The 24,196-nt window shown below is 47.2% G+C and overlaps 1 protein-coding gene across 1 annotated transcript in view; it reads left to right on the top strand.

The window, feature by feature from the left end:
• Window positions 1-24,196, top strand: part of FBXO47 (F-box protein 47) — a 1,324,472-nt gene that overhangs the window by 1,211,964 nt on the left and 88,312 nt on the right. The window contains exon 9 of the mRNA XM_086919858.1: window positions 17,078-17,237. Within this exon, the coding sequence (XP_086775984.1) occupies window positions 17,078-17,237 (160 nt within the window). The remainder of the gene's footprint in view (window positions 1-17,077; window positions 17,238-24,196) is intronic.

Here is a 24,196-nt window from a genome sequence, read left to right as displayed (position 1 = left end):
TGAAGTTGGCACCTCTATCAGATACTACCTCCTTAGGAAACCCCACTCTGGAGAAAACTATAAGTAAGGCCCTGGCCACAACAGGAGCTGTTGTGGTCCTAAGGGGAATTGCCTCTGGGTACCTGGTGGCATGGTCCACCACCACCAGTATGAATCTGTGCCCAGATGCTGTAGGGGGATCCATTGGACCTACAATATCAATCCCCACTCTTTCAAAGGGAACCCCCACCACAGGTAGTGGTATCAGGGGGGCCTTTGTTGTGCCACCTGCTTTGCCACTGGCTTGGCAGGTTACACAGGAGCGACAAAACTCCTTGGTATCTTCAGACATGTGAGGACAGTGAAAGTGAGGGACAAGCATAACATAACATAACATAACATAACATAACAAGCCTGCCCCAAGTCTTATTCTGGCCTAGGTGTCCTGCTAAAGGAATATCATGGGCCAAGGTTAGAAGGAAGCCCCTAAATTGCAGATGTATAACCAACCTCCTGGTTGTACCAGGCTTGGAGTCTCTACCCTATGAATAAAGGAGCCCATCATCCCAATACACTTTATGGGTACCATGAGCATTCCCAGCAGCCTCAGCAGCAGCCTGCTGTCTGAGGGGTTCAAGGGAAGGACAGGTTAACTGAGCCTGCCCCAAGTCTGCCCTAGAAGGCCCCCCTGTCCCCAGAAACTCAACCTGATCAGGTTCAAGTTCTTCAAGGACAGTTCCTTCAGGGGTCTCAAGATCATCTTCCTGGGAAGGCTGATCCTCACTTGTAGGCAGGTGGGAAGGAATAGCCTTTACCCTCCTGTTCTTCTTCTTGGTAGGTGCTTGGTCCATTGTTCCAGGATCCAAGACCTGAGGTTCAGAGAGGCACTTTTTGGCCTGTGACCTAGTCACAGCAAGGACATGTGATGATATCCCTAACATCTCTGCATGAGTCCTGTACCCAACTTCTGACCATAGAGAGCTCTCCAGGTCATTGCCCAACAAACATTCAACTGGGAGATCTGCACTAACCACAACTCTTTTTAGGCCAGTTACCCTCCCCAGGAGAAATTAACAATTGCCACACTATGTGTAGTAGTGACATTGCTGGCATTGGTCACCAGGTAATTATCACCTGGTATGTATTGTCCAGGGTCCACAAAGCTAGGTGTCACCATAGTGACACTGGCACATGTGTCCCTGTATGCTTGAGCCACTTTTTCATTAATCAAAGGTGTCTGTCTGTACTTGCCCAGATTACTGGGGCTTATAGTAGGGGGCAAATCTATGTCCCCATCACAAATCAGAACAGCCTGTGTAGGGGTTCTGACTAGGCCAGACTCTCCCTCAGTTCCCAAGGTGATACCCACTACCCCCTTAGTTTGTGGACCAACACTGCCGCCAAGATGACCACTAGCCAACGGGCCAGTAACCGGGATGACGCGTCGAGTGCCAAAATGCAAAAGGGCCCCACGCATATCGTGGAGATGCTGGGGGGCTGATCTTTGGTGCAGATGCTGCTCGGTGGTGGGGCTTCTCAAACCCCAAAGCACAGCGTTGAGGGTGACTCGGGTGCTGCGCAGTCAGCTTCTCGTGAATCTTCCAAGATGTCCGGTCCCACGTCTCTTGGTGCCTCCACGGGTCTCTTCTTTTCAGGGACTGTGGATCGGGCTCTGAGATGTCTGGGAATTTCAGGTCTTGTCGGGCTCTGGGCTCGGGCTCCGTTAGATAGGACAGCTAAATTAATGGGGCAATTATTATTGAATAGATTAGAGTAGTGGGGCAAGGAGAGGAATATCCTAAAACCTGTACAGTACGGTTTTAAGAAGGGTAGAGCGACACTGTATCAATGCCTAAACTTGAGCATAATAGAAAAATTCACGGCAGTCAAAAAAAGGCAAACATCTATATGGCTTTCATGGATTTATCAGCAGCCTTTGACTGTGTCTCCCATTCTTAACTCCGGAGAATTATGGAAGAGATGGGCATAGAGGTAACAATAATAACTTTCATACGAAAACTGTACTCTCAAACTACAGCTTGTGTCTGGTGTGGAAATCATGGGGAATGTAGGCGGCAGTTCCACATTAAAAGGGGAGTCAGGCAAGGGTTGTGCCCTTCCTGTTCTCAATATACACAAATGGTGTGGAAGTAGCCCTGTTAGGATCTACTCTAGACATTCCCCTGGTGGACCCGGCACATGTTCAATACTCCTCTATGCAGATGATGCAGTGGTAATTGCCTGGACCAGGCTCACGCTGCATAATCTCATAGAGGAGTATTTGAAATTTATAAACAAAAGCTAGACCTTCAGATTAATGAAGCAAAAATCTTTATATTGGGAACAGGCTGCGGCCGAAGAAACTCCCATTCTTCCATATCGCTTATCACAAACTGGAGTTGGCGGAATCCTTTTCCTATTTAGGGGTCTTCTTTGATAGAATGCATGCATGGGATCACATGGTAGCCAATAGAGGTCTTCTATTGGTAAAAAGCATTGTGGTCAAAAGACAAAAGTCAAAAGTTTATTATGATTTGGCTCTCAATGAGGGCCACATAAAAACATACATGTGTACATACTTTAAAATCACAAACTTAATACAACGACTAAACGACCACTTGTTATATACAAAGTTACACTCATCAACATCTCACCAGAATCACATTAATAGATATCTAAAAATTCTTTAAAATATTTAAAAATTCTAAAACAGAACATTTCATTGGGGGGGCAGAGGAGAGCATTAAAAAAGCATTGTGGTCATATTTACCTTCATTAAAAAGCTGCGGTCCAAATCGCTAGAGGCAATAAAAAAGATCTAAATGTCCAAAGCCATCTCTGTAGCCACATACGGGGCAAAGGTGTGGGGCATGGCGGCGATAGCTGCTCTTCAACATATTGATGATATCTTCCTCAAGAAGCTAATAGTCTCCCCCGAAGCTGCTCAAACTTTAATTGTCACACTGAGTTGAACGTACCATATATAACATATTCTGTGTCTCTAGCCCCCACATTACTGCAGCACTCAGTGTGGAGAAGGGAGACTGTAAACCTGATTCAGCACATTATGAGAGATTGCTTAAACCTTGATTACGCGCACGAGTTTACATGGCTACAATATGAAAAAAAAATACTCTGGCAATATTGGTTTGCAGGCTTTGTTTGACAACTCGGCTAACTGCTTGACAATCTCTAAATGAGACTAAAAGGTAATTTTTAAGAAAGATTGAGAGAGATTGGAAAATAATTGTAACAAACCTATGGTAATGTTATATCTGATGGCTCCTACAATTACTTTCGATGTACATGTATTCTTAACTTTTGTGTCAAATCCCCAAAATCGATTTTATCTAGTAAGATCCCTTCTAAGTCATGTTCCAATTATGATAGGCCATCCCACCGGCATCTAATCTATTCAAGGCTTGCAAGGCTGCCCGTGCGATGGAACATCTTTCCAAACAGACTTGGAGATCATCTTTTTTTGCAAATTTTATTTGGCACAGAGGAAAAGATTAATTCTCTCCCTCATGCACAAATATAAATTAAGGCAATGCTGCCCAGCATTATACTTCTTACAAATGTTGGTGGATCGTGTGTTTGTCACTGTTTAGCATCCTTCCTATGGCTCTCACTAAAGCACCTACTTCTCTTCAATACAGCTCTAACAGAAACCAATATAGCCATATGGTAGAAGCCGGTCACTTCTACTGCGGTTTGAAGTCAATTGTTATGCATGCAATATCAGGCAGCCCCAGGAAATCCTGACTTCTACTCATCTCATCCATTTCCAGAGATTTTAGTGGAGTAGGCTTCTTGCTTTTTTCAACTGACTCCAATGACTTTCCCTTGAACTCTATCAGAAGAAAGAAATTGGAACATTTCACCAAAAAGATGTCCTGAGTAGTGGGGGCATTGCTTTTAAATCAATCAATGCTACTTGCCTGTTAGGCAGACGTGCATGTGTTACTTAACTCTGCACAGGCAGTCATTCCTACTTTATCTGCAAAACTTAAACCCCATTTTCAGAGTTTATTGTGGCTAGTCAGGTGGCTGCTAAACAGGTTATTCAATCTAGTCTGGACAAAGCAAACATAGTAGCAGGAGCAATGGGAACATCTGTCTCTATTTGGCGTCATGCATGGTTATGAAACAGGGTTTTCGCATGATGTCCAGACTATGGTATTGTTCCTTTCTTTTGATGGATCAGGCCTCTGGCACAAACAGACTCTGTGCTGGAAAGATTTAAAGACAGAAAGGCTACACCCAGATCCCTGTTTCTTTAAATGTAAACAAAGTACTACAGATAATTCAGACAACGCTTTTCCTTTCAAGGACGACAACAATAGGACCAACAAAAAGAACAACAGGATAACCTTCTCTATAAGCAATGCAGAGGGCATAGCAAAGGAAAACAGCATGCAGAACCTCTTCCTCTTCCTCCTCCTCCCCTCCCAAAGCAGGGATGCAGCCCTGGTTTTGCCTCACCTAAACACACTCAGCCCATTGGAGGATGAGTATCCTTCTTTCCAAAAGCGTGGAGAACAATCACTTCAGGCCTTTGGGTCTTGCAAATTGTGGAGAGGGGGTATTTCCTATCCTTTCAACAATCACCACCTCTCATCCCCCTCCAGCCCGTCCTGAAGCTTTTGGATGGAGCAATCAATGCAGTCATTATGGTCTTGCATCTGCTCAGTCTGCTAGCCTTCTTCATTCTGTTGGTCACCCATGCCCTCTGGCACATGAGAACCCTCCATTGGTGCCTCCACAGACATTTTTTCCAACACTATGGAGAATGCCAAGCCAAAATCTCCATAAACATTGCAGTAGTGGCAATAATGGAGTGTGAGCAGCTAACATTCTCACTGGAAACCGTTTCAGCCTCTTCCCTCGGTGGCAACAGTGATCACAGAGGCCTTTACTCTAGGATGGGGACCTCATCTGGAGGAACTGGAAATAGGAGGCCACTAACCTCTGAAAGAACAGATCCTTCTCATCAGCCTTTTAGACTTACAGATGATACTCCTGTCTCTCAAAGCCTTCTTCTTTTTCCTTCACAATCAGCCTATCCAGATCTTAACAGACAATACATATGCAATGAGGTACATCAGCAAACAAGCAGTATTTCCGCATCCCCATTCATCCATCCCACAGGCAGAAATTTCGGTTTGCAGTAGCCGGAGACCATTAGCAGTTCAAGGTATAGCCATTCGGCCTCAAAGCAGCCCTAAGAATTTTCACAAAATGCCTGGCTCCAGTGGCGGCTTTTCTAAGGAGACAAAGACACCAAGTGTTTCCTTACCTGGACGACCAGTTAATCAAAGCGCCTTCTCGAGCATTGGCTCAGTCGTCAACAGTGGCATGCGTAGAATTGTTTGCCGAGCTGGGTCTGACTCTGAACACGGAAAAGTCATCCCTCCATCCTGCAAGGACAATCACGTTCTTGGGGGCGATTCTGGATACCACAGTAAACAAGGCGTTTCCTTCTGTGGAAAGACAGTGGAGGTTAATCTCTCTATCCCAGGTGTTTGCAAAAAGAAAGTGTCTTTCAGTACGCCGTTACAAGTCACTGCTGGGAACAATGTCCTCTTGCATTCCTCTTATGCCATTCTGCCGCTAGAGAATGCGTCCGTTGCAGGAGAAACTAGATCTGCAATGGTGTCAAGCAATGGGATCCTTCAACGACATTGTGAAAATCACATCGGCCATGGTTCAAGCAGTGGCGTGGTGGACTCGGCAACAGAATATCTCAGTCGGTCTTTCCTTCTTTACTGACCCGGCTCCGCTGGTCATTACCAACGATGCATCCCTGGAAGGTTGGAGAGCCTTCCTTCAAGACCTCCAGGTCAGTAATTGTTGGAAGTTCCAGGAACAAAAACTTCACATCAACCTACTAGAGCTCAAGGCTGTGAGATTAGAATTGCTGACTTTCCTGCCGAAAATACAAGGATCAGCTGTACTAATCAGGACAGACAACAAAACAGCAATGCATTATCTCAACAAACAGGGAGGTACAAGATCACTCTCCCAGTCTCAGGAAAAATATGGAAATGGGCTGTTCAAAATGGAATATCCCTAAAAGCGGAACATCTTCCAGGAGATCAGAATGTCAAGGCGGACACTCTGAGCAGCCTAAAATCAACCTGCCACGATTGGGAAATCAATCAAGATATCCTAGAAGACATCTTCCTATGCTGGGTAGAACCGTCAGTGGACCTCTTTGCAACAGCGCAGAACAAAATATGCTGGTTCTTCACAAGCTGGCTTCACCAACGGGGGTCTTGAGGGAATGCGTTTTTGATGGCATGGTCAGGCGTCTTTGCCTCTGCCTTTCCTCCAATTCCCCTCTTGCCACGCATTCTGACAAAGATCGAAAAGGAACCGTGCAGAATGATCCTGATAGCCCCATGGCGGTCCAGGCAACACTGGTTCACGAGCTTCTTCTACTGTTGGAGGTTCACCAGATTTGCTTTCAACCAATACCTTTGCTCCTGCCGATGTCCCAGGGACAAGTACTTAAACCAGATCCGAATTTACTACGTTTAGCGGCCTGGCTCCTGAACACTGTGAATTTCAACATCTAAACATTCCATCAGAATACAGAGATATATTGTCAAAGGCCAGAGCGGAGAGTACAAACAAAACTTACAGGATGAAATGGAAGAGTTTTTGTATATTGTGCCAAGAAGCTAATATTCATCCTCTGAGGACGGCAGTTCATGAGATTATTCCTTATATTCTGCTCTTAGCAAAATCTGGCTTAGCTCATGCTTCTATTAAGGTGCATCTGACTGCTATATAACATTTAAAGAAGAACTTCCTCGGGACTGTCTTTGTGGTCTGCTAGAATTATCAAACAATTCATGAATGGGTTATTTCGAACCTGTTCTCCGGTAAAGCCTCCACCACCTCTCTGGCAGCTGAACATTGTAGTATCTCAATTAATGAAGCAGCCCTTTGAGCCAATTCACAGGGCAGATCTCTAATTCCTATCGTGGAAGGTAGCTCTTCTCATAGCACTTTCTTCGGCCAGGAGAGTTGGGGAGTTACAGGCCCTCACTATACAGGAACCTTTCTTGCAGTTTAAGGAGGACCGGATTGTACTCAGAACTAATCCGAAATTCTATGTCAGGACCGGAGGCTTCAGATTATGCTTTTCTCTCTTCGCTGTTTATTAACATCACATCGCACAGCAGCCAGAAAAGCATCAAAACATGAAATTTTTTTAGTATTCCCAACACAGGAATATCAGAAAACATTGTAATAACATCATTTAATAACTACAAATCCCATGAGATGAACATTTAGGCAGTCCTTCTTTAGTGTCCATAAATCCCAATATAAGGCGTCCAACCAACGAACTCCTCCTCTTTCTTCGCTGCTTCGCAGCCAGTTAAGTGCTATTATCCCTCTCTTGCACTTTTGTGTTTGTTGAGGTTTTTTTGTGTTTTTCTTCTATTCTATTTGCATTGCTTGTTGCTTTGGGGGGCCTGTGGGGTTTTCTTCCCTTCCAGAGCCCCTTCCATCGCGGGGACGCCTTCGCCCCTTACGCGATGTCCCCGTGTGTTCCGCGGTGTTGAGTCACCGCTAGAGGGCGCCGTTGCGTCTCGCCTGCCCGCGCGCAGTTTTTCGTCTCATTGATTGGAGCTGCGCTGGGGAGTCGACATCGCAGGTGCCCTGCTGCCGCCTAACCCTGACGCCCTTTTGGGTTGGACTGTCCCGTGCTTGAACGCCCCGGTGGGGTCTGTATAGTGGTTGTACCCACGTTGATGCCTGCGGGCGCTTTCAGCACCTTTTTTCTGCAACAGCTTCCGCGGGGGTGTTCCCCGCTCGAGCGCGCTGGGAGGCGGTGCGGCCCGGTCTCTGGAGAGAGGGTCGGCGCGCTGTAAAGGCTGGTGCTGCCTTTTAATTGTCCGGTTCCACCGGCCTACAACCTTTGCCAACCTTCGGTCGGCCCACACGTGGCAGTCTGTGTACGCCATCGGAACCCTCAGTTTCACTTTCTTATCTACTGCGTAGCGCCATGGCTGAGGGGTACTACGTCGAGGAGGTGGAGTCTCACCAATACCTCCAGGACGACGAGTTCTATGCGGCTGTGGACCAGTCGATTTACCGGTGTGTGCAGGAAATCGTTGGGCCTATGGAGGACAGACTTTCAGCCCGCATTGTCTTGGAATGTGCCAAGTTGGCACCGGCCCCAGGGGGTTCCCCCGCCAACGATCCTGGCCAGCCTCCGGCGGCCAAAAGGTCACGTGGGGACGCGGGTCCCAGTGGTTCGCAGGGTGTGGACAAGGACGCTTTCGAGCGCCTACGCAACGCTTTCCTGGCTAAAGCGTCTGGGTCGACCCCCGAGGCGCCTACGCCCCAGACACCCTCTACACCGGCGAACGTTGTCCCGGCCTCCCCGGGGGGGGCTTCCCCCGCGGATACGGACGACGACGACGACGAGGACTCCGTGCGGTCATGGCGACCGGCGTCCAATTCGACGGAGTTGCCCAAGGACACTTCGGGCATGCTGGACCCGGACGAGATCATGCACCCGCAGTCGGCCGCCTGGGCGCCTGGTGATAAGGTGGCGCAGTTTGTGGCGGGCCGCTTCCGCAAGCCCTTGGAGAAGGAGGCGCGCAGCTGTTTGAGGGGCGAATGTCCTCGCCCGACTCTGGAGGGGAAGGTGGCCATGACGCCGGAACTTGATGGGAAAATGGCCACCTTCATGGCGAAGTTCGTCAAGGACCCCCGGAAGGGGATCGACCGTTCCTGGCGCTCCTGCCAGGACAAGCTCTTGGACACCATTGGCCCCCTCACCAAGATTCTCGATATGGCCGAAGAAGCCAAGGTGTCGGGCAGCGCCATTTGCCCGGAAGTATTGTCCAACTGGGCGCAGCGGGCGGTTATCTTCTTGGGGAATGCCAACTGTGCCCTGTCGACCGAGCGGCGTCGGTCGCTACTGATAAAATTGGATCCCAAGTTGGGCGATTTGGCTTCGTCGGAGGCTGGCGCTGTCGCCCAAGGAGGACTCTTTGGTGAGCCGTTCATTAAGGAACTGGGGAAGTTTGTTTCCACCTTCACCTCCCTGGATAAGGCCCAGTCGACCATCAAGCGGGTCTTCCACCAGCGTTTTTCCCGGGGGGCTGGTCGTGGTAGGTGCCTCACGACCGGCCGTGGTGGTCAGCAACAGCCCGGAAAGGGGCATGGCTCCGGCAGAGGAGGCTACAACTCCTCCGCGAATTATAACAACTTCTACCCCACCAGAGGTCAGCGTTTCAGAGGATGCGGAAACTTCCGGAACGACTCCGGCGGCAACAGTTCACACGGTGAGTGTTATCCCTGCAGATCAGGTGGTTATTGGGGGGAGGTTGGCGTGTTTCCCCCAAGCGTGGGAGGCTATTACAACGGACGCATGGGTCCTTCAAACCGTGCGGGGGTTCCGCATAGAGTTTTACGACCAGCCGTACCAGGCGGAGCCTCCCCGGCCCATAACGTTTTCTCAATCGGACGCGCTCTTGATCGACGAAGAAGTCTCGGCGCTGCTGCGCAAGGGGGCTATTTGTCGAACAACGCGCCACCCCCGGGGTTTCCTGAGCAATATTTTCTTGTGGAAAAAGTGGACGGGGGCAGACGACCAGTCATCAACCTCAGGGAGTTCAATGGCTGGGTGGTGTACAACCACTTCAAGATGGAGGGCATCCATCTTTTAAGGGACGTTTTGCTCCCGAACGACTGGATGGTCCGTCTGGACCTCAAGGATGCGTATCTGGTGGTCCCGATTTACCCCCGCATCGTCGTTTCCTTCAGTTTTGCTGGAAAGACATGGTGTTCGAGTTCAAGGCCCTTCCGTTCGGTCTTTCCTCGGCCCCTTGGTGCTTTACAAAAATTCTGCACCCGGCCATCAAAACCCTGCGGAGTCAGGGGATTCGGCTTATCGTCTATCTGGACGACATCTTGCTGTTGGGCCAGGACCCGAGCAAGTTGGCCGCCCATCTGTCTCAGACAGTCTCCCTGTTACAAGGTCTGGGATTTATTGTCAACAGGGAGAAGTCGGTTTTCTTCCCCGCCCAGCAAATGGTGTTTCTGGGCTTTGTGGTGGACTCGGTGAAATCGACTCTCAGTTTGCCGTCCAGAAAGATGGCCAAAATAAAGCATCTGCTTCGGCAAACTATCTCCAAATCACACACCTCCCTCCGGCAGGTGGCCAGAGTAGTAGGCCTTCTCTCATCGTCCATTCAGGCGATATTCCCGGGCCCTCTTCACTATCGGGCCCTTCAGCGACTGAAAGCGCACCACTTGCGCAGAGGGCTATCCTACGACCACTTGATTCCCCTGTCGGTGGAGGTCAAAGAGGAAATGTCTTGGTGGTTCGCCCACATGGAAGTGTGGAACGGCCGCGCGATTTTCGGGTCCGTTCCGGACTTGGTGATAGAGTCCGACGCCAGCAGGTCTGGCTGGGGCGCCCGCTGCGGGAATTTCTCCACTGGCGGCGCTTGGTCGTCAGACGAACAGCGACTTCACATCAACTGCTTGGAACTTCTAGCAGGCTCGTTCGCCGTCCGTTGCTGGACGAGGGACTCGGTGAAGTCATGCGTCCTTCTGCGGATGGACAATGTCTCAGCGGTTCGGTATGTGAACCACTTAGGGGGTCCGCGTTCAAGAGCCCTTGCGGACCTGGCGAAAGACTTTTGGGATTATTGTCTCGCTCATCAAGTCTCGGTTCAGGCGGAATACCTGCCGGGTCGGGCCAATCAGGTGGCGGATTGGCACTCGAGATATCTCCGAGACTCCAGCCTGTGGAAGCTGGATGTTCAAGTGTTCCGCTGGCTGGCGGCATGCTGGGGTCCGTTTTCCATAGACCTGTTTGCGTCCCGTCTGGACTTCCAGCTTCCGAGGTTCTTCAGCTGGATGCCGGATCCCTTGGCGGAGTGGACGGATGCGTTCCTCCAAGACTGGAGTCAGGAACGGCCGTATGCCTTCCCGCCTTTCTCCATGATAGTACGGGCCGCGGCCCAGATTCGCCGTCAGATGGCGGACGTGGTGATGGTGACGCCCGTGTGGAGGTCGCAAGTGTGGTTTCCAGTTCTTCTGGAACTTTCCTGGGATTCTCCAATCCTACTCCCCCGGCTTCCTCGTCTTCTCCTCAATCCAGACGGGGTCCCTCACCATCTCCTCCAGGGTTCTCTCCGCCTCATGGCATGGAGGCTTTCAGGCAACGTTGGTCGCTCCCTGGCCTTTCGAACTCAGCTCAGCATTTTTTCTCCAAGGCCTGGGCAGGCAGCACTGCCAAGAGGTATAGATCGGCTTGGACCAGGTGGGTTCGTTGGTGTCTTCGACGGGGTTTGGATCCCATGGTCGCAGGCCTCGTTCCTATCCTGAATTTTCTTGCAGAACTCTCTACCGCCGGCTTGGCATACCGGACGATTAATACGATACGTTCTGCCATATCAGCGGCTCATGTGCAGATAGATGGAGCGGCGGTTGGGGAGCATCCCCTGGTATGTCGACTCCTTAGAGGAGTGCGTCTGGCTTTACCGCCGGAGCCACGGTATTCCGTCCTGTGGGATGTTAACGTGGTGTTGAACCTTTTTCTTTCCTGGCAGCCTAACAAGTATCTCTCCTTAAAAGAACTGTCGGCTAAACTGGCGATGCTCTTGTGCTTAGTATCTTGTCGCAGAGTGTCTGATGTGCGTGCCCTGGATGTCACGGCAAGAGCGTTTTCCCCGGATGGGGTGACCTTTACCGTGGGTCGACGCACGAAATCGGCTACGAGGTCTATTTCCTATCCGGCATTTGCAGATGCCCCCAAGTTGTGTGTGGTACAGTGTTTGAAAACCTATGAGGATGTTACAACGGAACTTCGCCCTCCGGGCGAACGGCAGTTACTGATTGCACTGCGCAAACCGCATAAGGTTGTCTCTTCCCCCACTATAGCCCGGTGGGTGCGTTGGGTAATGCAGGAAGCTGGTATTGATACGAGGCAGTTCGGAGCTCACTCAGCAAGAGGGGCCATGGCCTCAAAATCTTTTGCCCTTGGGGCACGATTGGAAGACCTCATGCGCGCGGCGGATTGGTCTTCGGATTCCACCTTCAAAAGGTTCTATTTTAAGCCAGTGGTGGATATTGCTAGTTTGGTGGTGAACAAGCTTTAAACAAGCATAATCTGAAGCCTCCGGTCCTGACATAGAATCGAAATTTGCCTAGAGTAGTAACGGTAAGTTTCAATTCTATTAAGGACACGGAGGCGAGGATTATCCCACCCATACCTCCTGCGGAGATCCCGCCCGTACTGGAGTAAGTAATCCGTTTTCCGACTTGCAGTATGGTTACTGTTTTCTTGGGTTGCATGTCGATGACTTGATACTCTGCTTTGTTGATTTGCCTTCATGCTTAGCGGTATGGCTTAGCTCACGCTGTTCTTTATTTCCGCCAGGGAATGATGGTGCGAAAAGAGATGCTTGAGACTTTGGCCTGACTCGCCACGAAGAAAGAGGAGGAGTTCGTTGGTTGGACGCCTTATATTGGGATTTATGGACACTAAAGAAGAACTGCCTAAATGTTCATCTCATGGGATTTGTAGTTATTAAATGATGTTATTACAATGTTTTCTGATATTCCTGTGTTGGGAATACTAACATTTTTTCAAGTTTTGATGCTTTTCTGGCTGCTGTGCGATGTGATGTTAATAAACAGCGAAGAGAGAAAAGCATAATCCTCGCCTCCGTGTCCTTAATAGAATTGAAACTTACCGTTACTACGCTAGGCAAATTTCGATTCATACCCAAGGTGCCTTCAGACTTTCATTTGAATGAGCCACTTAAAAGATTTTTTCCTCAACCAACTACAGCGGCGGAGAGAGCTCTTCACTCACTGGTTGTACAGCGCTGTCTCAAGTTTTATTTACAAAAGACAAAACCTTTCCGAAAGTCTTCACATCTTTTTGTATCTTTTAGTGCACCTAGGAAGGGTTTTCCTCTATCCAAAAGTCCGATGGATTTCCAGTGCGATACAATATTGTCATCAGGCGGCGGGAAGCCGTTGAATGCACGAGTTTGTGCTTTTCCTACAAGAGCAGTGTCGACTTCCACTGCTTTGTTTGCTAGGGTGAATGTCCAGGATATCTGCAGGGTGGCTACCAGGAAGAGTATGCACACCTTCATCGGACATTACTGCTTGGATGCAGCCGCTGATAAGGATGTGGCAGTGGGACAAGCGGTGTTGAGAAACCTTTTCCAGTTACGATGAGCCCTCTTTCTCATCCCTCCTTCCTTTATGTGTTGCATATTCACATTTTATTGTTATGCTTTTTGATGTCACAGATTAAGAGTGTTATATATTTTATTATCTTCATTTTGAAAGTGATCTTAATGTTGGAAGACACTTACAAGTATATATGTATATAGAGTGCAGTTTTTTCAATCTATGTGCTGCTTAAAGTCAATTTTCTGCGCAATAAAATGTGCTGGTTTACTGCTCGCTATTCTGATTCAGGCATGTGAATCTATGAAAGCTCTAATACTGGAGTAAAAAAAACAAGTTACTTACCTGTAACTGTAGTTCTCCAGCATTGGAAGCTTTCATGGATTCACATGCGACCCACCCTCCTCCCCTGAGAGGCTCACCTTTAGATTTATGGCATAAAAGATATCTGAGGCACAAGTCCTCGAAAATCTGAGGGGCAAAAGGTTCTCTCAGGAGTGTTCTTGAGGGTGAGAGGTTCTGATTGGTTGAGGGGCAATTTTGGTCTCTTTTACATAACAAGAATTATGGGTTGCAAAATGGAAATGGGCCTAGGTCTCTTTTTAGTTTGGTATTTATCTAAGCATTGCTTTTTTATACACCGGGGACTCCCATCTTGACGTGGTGAAATGATTCAGGCATGTGAATCTATGAAAACTTCCTATTCTGGAGAACTACAGTTACAGGTAAGTAACTTGTTTTCTTCTCAAATTCTATACTGATAATACAAAAGATATTCTTAAATTGAAGTCTCTAATTGTCAACTCTGGGCTAAATGGATTTTCTCTTGTCTTGTACTTTGTCATTGAAAAGCAAATACATCTTTAATAAGTAAGCCCAAATCACATTTTGGTAGGGGTAAAGTGGCAAGCACTGCCTTATTAAGCAATGTTCTCACAGTAGATATCTTGTATAAGGCCGCTAAATGACGTCCAGTCCACACATTCACAACACTACCCTCATACTACAAATTTCGCAGCAGACACCTCATTAAAGAATCTTTTCAGTGAAGGCAAGATATTGCTATTGTTGGTCCACTGCTTTTTGTCCAGGATGGGGATGCTGTTATGCTCATTATCTATGATTATCAATGCTGATCCCATGAAAGAAGAGAAAAAGTTCCTTACCTATAATCAGGACCACTGGAATGATGTCACTGTGCGGCAGCAGTGTTTTTCGCATAAGTTGCCGCATTTGCCATATAATTCATCATTTGCGTGTGTAATCTTCATGTTATAACAAAAAACAAATTGGTTTCTAGCTCAAATGGTTCAAAGCATACAAAAAATGCGAGGACACGTGTTGCACTGCAGTGAAAGGCCCTTTGTAAAGGTTGACTTGCCACCTTTAAGTAGCCTATTGCTATTTTTGGGTGTTCCATTGCTTCTAATGAGGTGTAACTAACGCCCAGAGAGTGTTACAAAGTTTGAAAATTATGAAATAATGAAGCAATACTATTATAAAATATGCCGCATTAGGCACCATAATCTGCCTTTTCTTTCTGCATTATTTACTCAACCATGACACATAATTTGGCTCTCTTCTGCTGCATAATTTCAGTGGCCTAGCCTATAATCCTATATTTCCTCTGGGGAATCTCCATTGACATCATAAGTAACCTTCACCCCTCCACAGTGGAAGAGAACCAAGCAGTTTGTCTGATGGAACTCTCAACTTTCCCATAAAAATGAACAGGAGCAAATGCCACTTGCAGAGCATGATAGGATACTGGTAGAGTATGCGCACTTTCCAGCCTCTCTATAATATAGAACATCTTGCTACTTTGTCTCACTCTTCTTTTAAAAAAGAGGTTTATGACAGTATTATTGTATCACTTTTCTAAAATCGTGTATTTGTAAAGTAATAATTGTGATTCGTACAAAAGTAAATAACCTACAATTGGGCACGTATTAATTTATTTTTTACAAATTGTCTTTTCCGAAAATTCTTTGACAAGTTTTATATATTAATATTTTGTACAAAATGCTCCAAAATGTGGGTGGGACAATTCAGTGCTTTTGTTTTCAATAGATATTCCCTAAAATGAAAACAAGGATTACAGACAAGTAACGTTTCTTTCTTGTCTAATTATTTAACAAAAAAGAGATAACGTTTATTTTAGACCTAGTTGGCTATTTGTAGAAGGCAAGAATTCTAGTTATAAAAAGTATTCAAACATCCTATTCTAAATTTTGATTTAATGAAAATACCCATGATGGAGAACAATAATTAAATGTAAGTGATTTTTCCTTCCAATCCTTTTATCGCTATCAAGCCATTCTGCACCTGGTGTGTGAAGACTAATCTATAACCTGTGGGGCTGATGTAACGAAGAGGCAGGTTTGCCTTATAGACAGTCATTGAAATGCTTTATTCTCCCCCGTATGCCCAACTCTACATCCAAAAAGTGCCAAGCAACCCTCAAGGTCAAGGAATATGTTGATGCAAAGTGTCAGGCAAAGGCCGGGGAAGAACAGATATAAGCAGGGTAAAGCACATGATTAGCATAGAGAAGGTAAAGAACACCCTAATATGAACAAACAGGGAACAGAATTACCACTAGAGTTGTACACAAGTAAGACTTAGAGAACTTCCTGCAACAACAGGGAATGTCAATGTCTCTGTGCAGATTCTTCTTACAGATAGTCGACCTGCATACCCGATAGAAAGGAGGCAGCAAAAGTGATTCTTTATCTGGATCCTAGGGAAAAACAGGGATTGTACTTGCATACAGAAGGCAAGCGCATATTGGTCCAGTAGGACACACAGTGGGGATTCCTTTGAAAATAGAAATGTCACACTTAAGGGACCTAAGACTACATGTAACACAGTCCAAAGGATGGGGCAGGAATGCCTCATGGAAACACTTGTACAATAGGAATACACTTATACGCAGGTAAGCACAAAATAGCACACTTATTAGACACAAGAGCCCAAGAGAAGTATACATTGCAAGCACTAGAAAGGAAATAAGAGCTGTAGCACCTAGCCAGGGGCATGGCATTCAAGGGAAAACTGGAGAATAAACCAGCCAAGTCTAGCAAAAGGATTCTAGGAACTGTAGTAGGCAAGTACGTGTAGGAGCTTCAGGCAATGGCAACTTATATGCAGTTGCAGACAGCAGAAAGTCCAAGGTGGAGTCACATGACTGGGCTGCACAAGACAAGTAACAGATGTGTGCAGCTTCCACCTCTCGATTCCTAGAAGAGGAATCCAGTGCTGAGGAACTCCTTTTGAAAGCAATACACTGTGGATGCTGGGTCTTAGTGAATACTTGGCAATGCATTATGGAACCTATATTCCATGGAAGCAAATGTAGATTTTACAATGGGTGTAATATTGAAATGGGAAGCAGGCAGGAGCCATATAGGGACTTTGGATGCATTTTAGAGGTGATTTCCAGGCTGCCGTCGTTCATGTACAGCACCCGCGCCCCAGAGGTGGACCAATGGTATTGTATAGAAAGTGTAAGTTGTCATTCACAGACTTTTTCCACTTTGTAAAAACAATAGAAGCTTCCTTGTCAATGTAATGACGGTTGAAAAAACACTGGTACATGTTATTATGATTCCTAGGGAGAGTATACGCCTTTTTCATGTCCCCTCATGAACGTGCAAAATGTCCCAAAGTGCACCTTGCAAGCTGGAAAGACATTTCCGACTTGCAGAATGCCTTTGGTACATTGCAAGTTACAGTTGTGTAGCTATATTGTTATTTATAGAATCATATGCTTTGCCCCTCAAACCATTGATTACATAAGGCCCCGTGTTTCTTATATTTATATTTATAAAATGTCCTGTATTGAACTGAGTATACGAATACATATTCTCTTTCTTGAATACATCATACCTGACAACTCTCGTATGTGTAACAGGTTTGTGAGAAAGACTTGTACTGCATGGACTGGGCAGTGAAAATGATGCAGAAAGTCTGCAAAGTTTTCAGCACATCGACGGAAAGGAATGCCTTCCTGCAGAACGTGGAAAACACATTTGCTCGTGTGGTCATGGATATGCTGCATTCAGTGATCTCTGGTGAGTGCACACATTGTCTAGAGAGCGCTAGGATAGGAAAGGGGGGTGAACGACCAAGCCAATGTAAGCATTTCCCACTCTAAAAACCAAATGATTGTGGCAAAATACTTCAAGAAAGCCATGTAGATCTTATTTACAACGTTTTTACTGCCAATTGGCTGTACGTTACAGTCTGATGAAAAGATGAAGACCGATTTAGAGTTTGACGGACAGGGTACTCTACCACAAACGGACAGAGCATCCTGTCTGCCAAACCCTCGCTCTGTCAACTCAGTTATGAGTTGGGTGGACCATCGGTTTTCTGATTATGTTATCATCTTGAGCATGCCATTGCAAAACGTGCTCTGCCAGCTGTCGTAGTAAGGGCATCATTCTGCTAGTTCTATTAAAGAGGACTGTCTTACGTTCATTTTTCTCTGTTTGTAGCAGAACTAAAAAATTGAGTGTTTTTTTTTGAAAAGCAAGAAAGTTTGGATGGAGGCTGTGCACCAAACTGTCCATGGCTAGTGTTGTGCCCAGACAGTGGGCACTAGGACCCTGGGCCGGGGCAAAGGGCAGGGGATACCGGACACCACTCCCGGCCAGGGGAGGGGACAGGGACATTCAGAAGACGACCAGCAGACCAAGGGGTCAGAGGCACATGCATGCTGTACCACACGATCTAAATAAAGGTACCTTATAAACAGTCACCGTAATCTTTTGTGTAATCTCGTGTAATCTCTGGGGGCTTGACGATACGACAACTGGCGACGAGGACAACGAAGATCCATCGTATCTGATGCCCAGCGAGACCAGGAGCCCACCCTAATTCGCGTTGAGGATCGAGTGCCGACTTCAGCGAGACAAGGAGCCCACCCTGGGTCGCGATTGAGCGAAGGAATCGGCGTGTGAGCTCACCCCGACCGCCACGGAAGAAGAAAAAGGAGCAGCGTGAGAGAGCCGGTGAGCCGATTGAATGACCCGGATGAGCGCGATCACAAAGAAATCAGTCAGCCATTTTGAAGTCAGGCCGCCAGGGCCAATCAGCGCAAGAGAAGATCGGGCGGCCATTTTGAAGTCAGGCAGCGCTCTGATTGGTCACGAAGTCTCGCGAGACTACCAGCGGCCATTTTAGAGTCAGGAAATTGGTCCAATAAGGGGGCAGAACAGCGTGGCGGCCATTTCTAAGTCAGGCAACTAGGAAAAAGTGTTGAGAGTGCCGAAAAGAGCACCAAAAAGAGGGGGGAAAAAGCACAAGACAATGAAAGTACCTAAATAACGACAAAAGGAGATTAAAGGGTGGAAATAAAGCACAAACAGATGCAAAGAAAGGCACCTTAAAGAAAAAAATAAAATAATACATATATATAGAAGAAGTACCAGAAAATAACAGTGAAAATACACAGAAGCAAGTGCCACAAAGAGCACAAAAGACAGCAATAATGGCAGAACAAAGGGGCGAAAGGCAGAGCACCCAATATCACAGACGTATCCCATTCAACCTGTCCTAGCCACAAGTGGGTATAAGACGGGAGAAATGGATAAGGAGATTTGAAAGATACATGGAAGCCACTGATGTGACAGAGGCCAAACAACTGGGCCTATTGTTTAACTTAGTAGGTGATGAAGTAGAGGATCTACTAGTGACCTTACCAGCAGAAGAGACTTCCACGTATAAGGGACTAATAAAGTGCCTAACAAACAAATTTGATCCGCAGAGGAACGTCGGTTTTGAGCGATACACCTTCACAATCGCGTTTCAGCACTGGGAAGAATCTTTGGAAGATTTTGCAACGCGACTGCGGAAGTTAGTAACTCACTGCGAGTTCGACAAATACAACAATGAGCAAGCGATTCGCCTGCGCATCATTGAGGGATGCCGTGACACGGACTTCCGGGCGAGAATCCTGAAGGAAACAACATCTATGGAAAAGATCCTCTCACTAGCACGAGCTGAGACAAGAGCGACAGCGCAAGGAAAGGAGATGGAGCGAAAGGAAAGGAGAGTTGAACAAGCCGACCGCATGATGGACAGCAGCTGCACGAGCAGCTGGAAAAAGGGGCAAAATGAACAGGTGACAAGGAAGCAAACGGAATCGACCTGCTATAGATGTGGACTTGAGTTTCCACACAGGGGCAGGTGCCCGTCATTTGGCCAAACATGCAGGAAATGCAACAGAAACATCCATTTTGCCAGTGTATGTCAGGGACTGCAATTTAGAAATGAAAGAGGAAGAGTGGGAAGACCGCAAACGATGACGAGCAGACATGTCGAAACAGCGAACAGAAGCTCCTCGATAGAGTCAGGAGAGGAAAGGGAAGAAGAAAAAGTAGAACGACTATACCTCATGTCGGACGCTGCTGCCATGTCCTCTGACGTAAGCAGAAAGCAAGAAAGAATCCGCCTGGTGGACAAAAACACGATACGGAGTCTGTGACCATAGGCGTAGGACTACACAAGGCAAGGTTTGTCTTGGACAGCGGCGCAACATGTAACATCATGTGTGTGTCGGAATTCGAGAAGATGGAGGTGAAACCAACTTTGAAGCCATCCAAAGTAGAAGTCTTCACATGGGGGTCAAGAAAACCAGTAACAAACATGGGAAAATTCACAGAAAACCTAACATACAAAGGTCAAACGATAAAGGAAGAGATTCACGTGTTGAAGGGTGACATTCCAGCACCATGCCTACTGAGCAACGTCACAGCCCAGATAATTGGCCTTATTGAAATGACATACAACATGTCAGAAAAAAAGCATCTTGAAGGAATACCCCAAGTTACTCCAAGGACTAGGGAAGCTAAAGGGGTGTCAAATAACGCTGCACATCGATGAAGCCGTGAAGCCTTTAGCTCAACACCACCGGCGAGTGCCAATACACCTGCAACCGCAAGTAGAAAAAGAGCTTGAAGCGCTGCTCAAGCAGGACATCATAGAACCAGCAGAAGGGCCGACGCCCTGGGTGTCACCAATAGTGGTGGTACCGAAGAAAGACGCGTGCAAAATACGAATCTGTGTTGACATGAGAATACCAAACACAGCGATCGAACGTGAGAGACACCCTGGACCTCACCTTGATGATATGATCAGCTGCCTAACAGGCACAAGACGGTTCTCCAAGCTAGATTTGTGCAAAGGATATCACCAGCTAGAGCTCGACCCTCAGTCCAGATACATCACAACGTTTTCCACGCACCTAGGTCTGCTCCGATACAAAAGGCTGAGCTTGGGGATATCGTCTGCTGCTGAGATATTTCAAGAAACAATTAGACAAGTGATAAGGCCGATGAAAAACAGCCTCAACTACAGTGATGATATTCTGTTGTTTGGCAAGTCCGATGAGGAGCACGACAAGGCATTGCCAGAGGTGTGCTCCCAACTAGAACAGGCGGGGTTGACCCTAAATGAGGACAAGTGTGAACTAGGGCAAGACGAACTGGTATTCTTTGGCCACATCTTCTCCAAGAAAGGAATGCGGCCAGATCGCAGCAAAGTGGACACGCTGGAAAGAGCGAAGCAACCAAGTGACATTGCAGAGGTGAGGTCATTCCTCTGCCTTGCCAGCTACTGTGCAAGATATATCAAAGACTTTGCCAGAGTGAGTGCACCCCTGAGAGAACTGACAAAACAGGGCCAGAGTTTCACGTGGTCTGAAGACTGCAGCAGAACCTTTGAAGAGATAAGACGTGCTGTGACGGCAGTAGATCACCAGGCGTATTTTGACCCGCTGCTGTGCACTGAACTGACAGTAGATGTCAGACCAGTGGGTTTGGGGGCCATACTGGCACAACACAGACCAGGCAAAGACTCACCAAGATGCGTAGTAGCCTACGGAAGCAAGAGCCTATCAGATGTTGAAAGAGCATATTCCCAACCGGAGAAAGAGAGTCTGGCGGTAGTGTGGGCATGTGAACACTATCACATGTTCATCTATGGAAAACCTTTCACAATAATAATGGATCACCAAGCATTGATAACAATTTATGGAAATCCTAATGCAAAAATACCGCCCCGGATAGAGAGGTGGGGCTAATGGACTACAATTTCAAAATAATACACAAACCCGGAAAGGATCAAAACCCGGCTGACTACATGTCAAGACACCCACTGCCACGAGCAGTGGAGATGACCACATTGGCGGAGGAATACTTAAACTTCGTGCTGAAACACAACACACCAGCATCAATAACGATGGAAGAACTGGAACGGGAAACGAAGAAAGACCCTACCATGCAAGCAATACAGAAGGTGACAAGACAACAGCGGTGGAGGCATGTCAACAACAACAGCATTCTGGAAGAAGGAGTAGTAAAAGAGGAACTTCTGGCGTTCAAAAAGATCCATGAAGAGCTCTCAGAAAGCGAAAACGGAATCATGATGAGAGGCACCAGAATAGTGATGCCCGAACGCTGCGGAGACAGACGATAGAGCTGGCCCATGAGTCGCACCGAGGAATGGTAGCAACCAAGAAACTGCTACGAGAAAAAGTATGGTTCCCGGTACTTGACAGCATGGTCGAAGCAGCTATCATCCACTGCCACATCTGCCAAGTGACGGGGCCGCCGTCCAAGCCGGAGCCACATCAGATGTCTGAACTCCCGAAGGCAGTGTGGACAGAACTGACGGCTGACTTCTATGGGCCCCTGGAGACAGGAAATTACCTGTTGGTGATAATAGATGAGTTTTCCAGGTTTCCAACTGTAGGACAGGTAGCGTCAACCTCGGCAAATGCAACGTTGCCAGTCATGGATGATGTTTTTGCAGCATGAGGCTCACCGCAGACATTAAAGACTGACAATGGCCCCCCATTCTCAGGCGAAGAGTTTAGAAGATTTGTCGAATACCTAGGGATCCATCATCGGAAAATAACACCTCTGTGGCCACAAGCAAATGGAATGGCCGAACGATTCATGGGAACGATCAAATAGGCGATACAGCGAGCAAAGATAACGCAAATATCAATAGGGCAAGCCCTATGTCAAATCCTGAGGGACTACCGGAACACTCCTCACAGCTCCACAGGACGGTGCCCCACAGAGTTGGTGCTGGGGCGCTCGAGCAGGACCAGGCTACCACAAGTAGAATCAATGACAGGCGTGGAGAGAAGCAACATAGCTGTCAGAGACGAGGAACCGAAGGCAAAAATGAAGGCGTACGCTGATCGGAGGAGGCACGCCACACCAACAAAAATAAAAGAAGGAGATACCGTGGTAGTGCGGCAAAGACAACTGCGGAAGTCAGACAGCGCGTTCTCAAGGGATCCCTGACGGTGACGGAAGTGAGGGGACCAATGATAACAGCATCAGCAGGGCGATATCACATCACGAGAAACAGTTCGCATTTCAAGGAACTAAAGACAAAGGAAGAAGAACAGAAGGCACAAGTGCTGGAGGAAGTCAAACAGGAGGAAGAGGCACAAGTGGACAACAGAGAGACACGGCAGAGAAGGGAGTGCAAGAAACCATAGAGACATATATCTATATATCTCTCCCTCTCTCGCTCTCTCTCTCTCTCTCTCTCTCTCTCTCTCTATCTCTCTCTCCCTCTCACTCTCTCTCTCTCCTCTCTCTCTCTCTCTCTCTCACACACACAGAGGGGTCAGAGGCACATGCATGCTGTACCACACAATCTAAATAAAGGTACCTTATAAACAGTCACCGCGTCCTGTAATCTCTGGGGGCTTCACAATACGACAGCTAGGACACCAATGAAGGCGCAGAGATCACTGCAGTGCCTGCAGTGATTTCTTATTGGGGGGCGCTGCAGTCCAGTTTCTGTGGTTGTGGAGATGATCTCCACCACCCTGAAAGACAACAGCCTGTCCATCAGGGTCTAAATCAGGCACTAACTTTTCTTACAGGATTCATATTATTTTATAACTGCATATTCCTGGGACATCCACCATAGATCCAGAAGGGCCAGATCCATGACCCCAGTGGATCTATAGGCCAGGGACCTATTTTCAAGATTACCACTCACTAGATTTAGATTGATTTGATATAAATTTATCTTATGTGGCTTTTCTGTAAACTCTTCTGGCCCTACACTGGACACCCCTGTCTTAAAGCAGTGTTTTGATTTTGGTTTTGAGTTGATACCGATAGAACTGGACCAGGTGCCCCGCCATTTAAGGGCAACTTGGTAACTAGACCTAAAGGCCTTAAAGCGGAAGGTTTCACTCCGTTTCTAAGGCCCTTCGCTTCTTTGTCCTGCCACCTCTGCTGGTTAATTATAACTAGTGTCTGTGTACCGGCCCCTCAGCAAGAAGTACACATAACCTCCAAACAACGGCAAAAACCTTTTGTTGAAATCGGTATTTGTAGGTCTCTACAAGTCACCGCTAAGCCTAAGGGCATCCTGAATAGGACTAATTGTGCTTCTGGAAGGTCAGAATGAGGCCTATACAGGAGTAATTTGACCAACAATGGCTAACAATTACTAGAGCTTGGGAAGACATAGTCCTAGTAGCAAGACGGCTCACACAGGAACTGCTGTAGGGGAGGTTTTCATTAAAACTCAATACGCATTCCACCAAGGCTTTCCTTTTCAGCCATTGACACAGGACTGAAAAGGAAGACAACAGATGCATTGATGAAGGGCTGGGGAACCCATATGCAGGACCTAATGATCAGAGGCCTCTGGTCAGAAACGGAGAAGAAACTAACGTCAGGATCCTGAAGCAACGAGCAATAGGACTGGGCTTGCATTAGTTCCTGCTGCTTGCAATAGTTCCTGTCGAGGTTGGCAGAACAGGCTGTCCTAATTAGGACAGACAATACAATCTCAAAATGCAGTAGCAGCTCCTGGAGGGAGTGCTGCTGGGCGGTGACGCAGGGCGGGGTAGGGGCAGGGTGGCGGGGTAGTAAACTGCGGAATGCGGCCGCTCAGAGGTAAGTATACAAATAAATAAAACAAATTTCATTGCGCGGGCAGCGAAATTCGTTTTATTTATTTATTTGTAAAATGTTACATCACAAAG

The sequence above is a fragment of the Lissotriton vulgaris genome, chromosome 5, assembly GCF_964263255.1.
Source record: "Lissotriton vulgaris chromosome 5, aLisVul1.2, whole genome shotgun sequence".
Taxonomy (NCBI): domain Eukaryota; kingdom Metazoa; phylum Chordata; class Amphibia; order Caudata; family Salamandridae; genus Lissotriton; species Lissotriton vulgaris.
Note: the sequence above shows the minus strand (reverse complement) of the source record. Positions and strands in the feature narration are given on the sequence as shown.